This window comes from Eimeria tenella, genomic scaffold (genome assembly GCF_000499545.2).
Source record: "Eimeria tenella Houghton genomic scaffold, Eth_scaff4544, whole genome shotgun sequence".
In the NCBI taxonomy this organism is placed as follows: Eukaryota; Apicomplexa; class Conoidasida; order Eucoccidiorida; family Eimeriidae; genus Eimeria; species Eimeria tenella.
The window spans coordinates 1-2,075 of record NW_013545474.1 but is presented as its reverse complement, the minus strand read 5'-3'; the positions used below and the strand labels follow the sequence as shown (position 1 = coordinate 2,075).

At 64.3% G+C, this 2,075-nt stretch overlaps 1 protein-coding gene across 1 annotated transcript; it reads left to right on the top strand.

Annotated features, from left to right (window-relative positions):
• Nucleotides 1–64: 64 nt before the first annotated feature.
• ETH_00039935 (uncharacterized protein) lies at nucleotides 65–1,916 on the top strand (the record flags this gene model as incomplete). The annotated part of the gene is made up of 1 exon (XM_013380177.1): nucleotides 65–1,916. A coding segment is annotated over one exon (1,852 nt), but the record flags the coding sequence as incomplete, so codon positions are not given.
• Nucleotides 1,917–2,075: the final 159 nt, after the last annotated feature.

The window sequence follows — 2,075 nt, the reverse complement described above, 5'->3', positions numbered from 1 at the left end:
TGCTGCAGCGCAGCAGCAGCAGCAGGTGCTGCGAGCTGCTGCTGCTGCAGCGCAGCAACTGGGGATGAATAGCTGCGGGGGACCTGGGGGCCCCGTTTATGCCTCCCCACAAACACGTTTTGATGAGGGTTCCTCAGAGGGCCCCCTTGACGCTGCAGCAAAGCTGTTGAGAAAGCTTTGTGCTGCTGCTGCCGTTGATTGCTTCTGCATCGGCCGTGCTGCTGCTGCTGCTGTTGCTGCTATGGAGAAGCACCCAGATGAGTTCGTACTGCTTCAGCAGCTATGTGCGGCGCTGCTGCTGCTGGGGGCCCAGCAGCTCCCCAAGCCCAATCTGCTGCAGCTGGAGGGCCCCGCTGCTGCAGCACCTGCAATTATTGGAGTGGAGGAGCTGCTGCTGCGTGCAGAGAGGGCACAGGGAGGCGCCATAGACCACAGCAGCAGCAGCAGCAGCAGCAGCAGCAGCTGGTCCTTGTCAAGCAGTAGCTGCCAGGCCTCGCTGGTGGGATGTCTCTTGCGTGTTCCAGGTGAGGGCGGCGGTTTGCTGCTATTTGCTGCTGCTGCAGCACTGACGGAGCCCCAGAAACAGCCTGATTCAAGAAGCAACAAAGAGAAGCAGCAGCAGCAGCAGCAGCAACAGCAGCAGCAGCAGCGGGAACGGAGTTCCCCTGCCGCAGTAGCGTGCACCACGTGGGGCACGTTTAGCAGTAGCGCCTTTGTGTCTCTGGAGCTGCAGCGAGAAGGGGCCCCCAAAGAGCAAGGGGCCCCCCTTGGTGCTGCAGCAAGCAGCAGCAAATCAGCACAGCCCACAACAACTAGTACCCTTACTGGGCGCCTGGCCCTCGCGGGGGCCCCGGGGGGCCCCTGTCTCGTGGCTGTGCAGCAGTGGCAGCTGCTGGCTGCGCAAAGTCGCAGGCGCAGCCGCCCAGCGAGCTATAGCAGGCAGCAGCAGCAGCAGCAGCAGCGGCGGCTCTTGCTGCAGCAGGCTGAGGCCACAACTGCTGCCCGCACAGCCAAATATCTGGGCGCAGCTACTAAAGGCCTCCCCCTCAACTTGGTGCATTATCTTGAGGGCCCACAGGGGCCCCCAGACCCCAGGAGGTCCCCCCAGGGGTCCAGGGGGCCCCAGGACCCCCGGGAGCCCCAGGGGCCCCGGGGGGCCCCGGGGCCCCGGGGGCCCCAGGGGCCCCGGGGGGCCCCGGGGCCCGAGGGGTCCCAGGGGCCCCAGAGGCCTGGAGCTGCCGGTGGTACTAGTAGAATTAAAGAAGAAGCTGAAAGAGAAGGAAACAGAGTAATGCTGCGAGTTGCTCCGGGATGTCTTTGTTTTGCTGCTCCTTCAGCTGTGTTGGTGCCGCTGCAGCAGCAAAGGCACGGACTGTCAAAGCTGCAGCAAGCTGCTGAGGGAGCAGCGGCGCGGGGAGATGCAGCAGCAACAACAGCAGCAGTAGCAGTACCAACAGCAGCAGCAGCAGCAGCATCTGCAGCAGCGACCAACGCAGCAGCGGGGCTTGCTGCAAATGCAGCAGCAAGGCAAAGTCAAGAGGCAGGAGGGACAGCAGCAGCACAACGAGGCGCTGCAGCCGCAAGCCGGGCAGCAGAAACAGCTGCAGGAAAAGTAGCAGCAGCATCAGCAGCAGCAGCAGCAGCAGCTGCAGCAGCTCCTGCTTCAACTGCTGCTGCAGCGCCGCTGCAAAGTGGGCCCCACAGCCGTGCCCCCCTCGCAGACGCAGTTTCTAAGAGCGGGGGCCCCCCTCCTCCAGCACAGGGAACCCCCCCTCCATCGTTGTGGGCCCCAGTTTCGTGCCCTCTGAGGGTGGCTGAGGAGGTTTCGCCAGTAGAAGCAGCAGCAGCAGTAGCAGGAGCAGCAGCAGGACCAACGGCACATGCAGGCACTTCCAGCGCCCAGCTACAGCACGTAGGCCTTCCAAAGCCCAGAAACATTCCTTCAGCCTCAAGGGCCCCCTGCGGGTCTCCAGCTCCCTACGGAGCTGCCTCAGGTTCCCCTGCTGTTTGTCTGTGGGGCCCTCGGGGGGCCCCAGGGGCCCCAGGAGCCCTAGGGGCTCCAGGGGCCCCTGGAG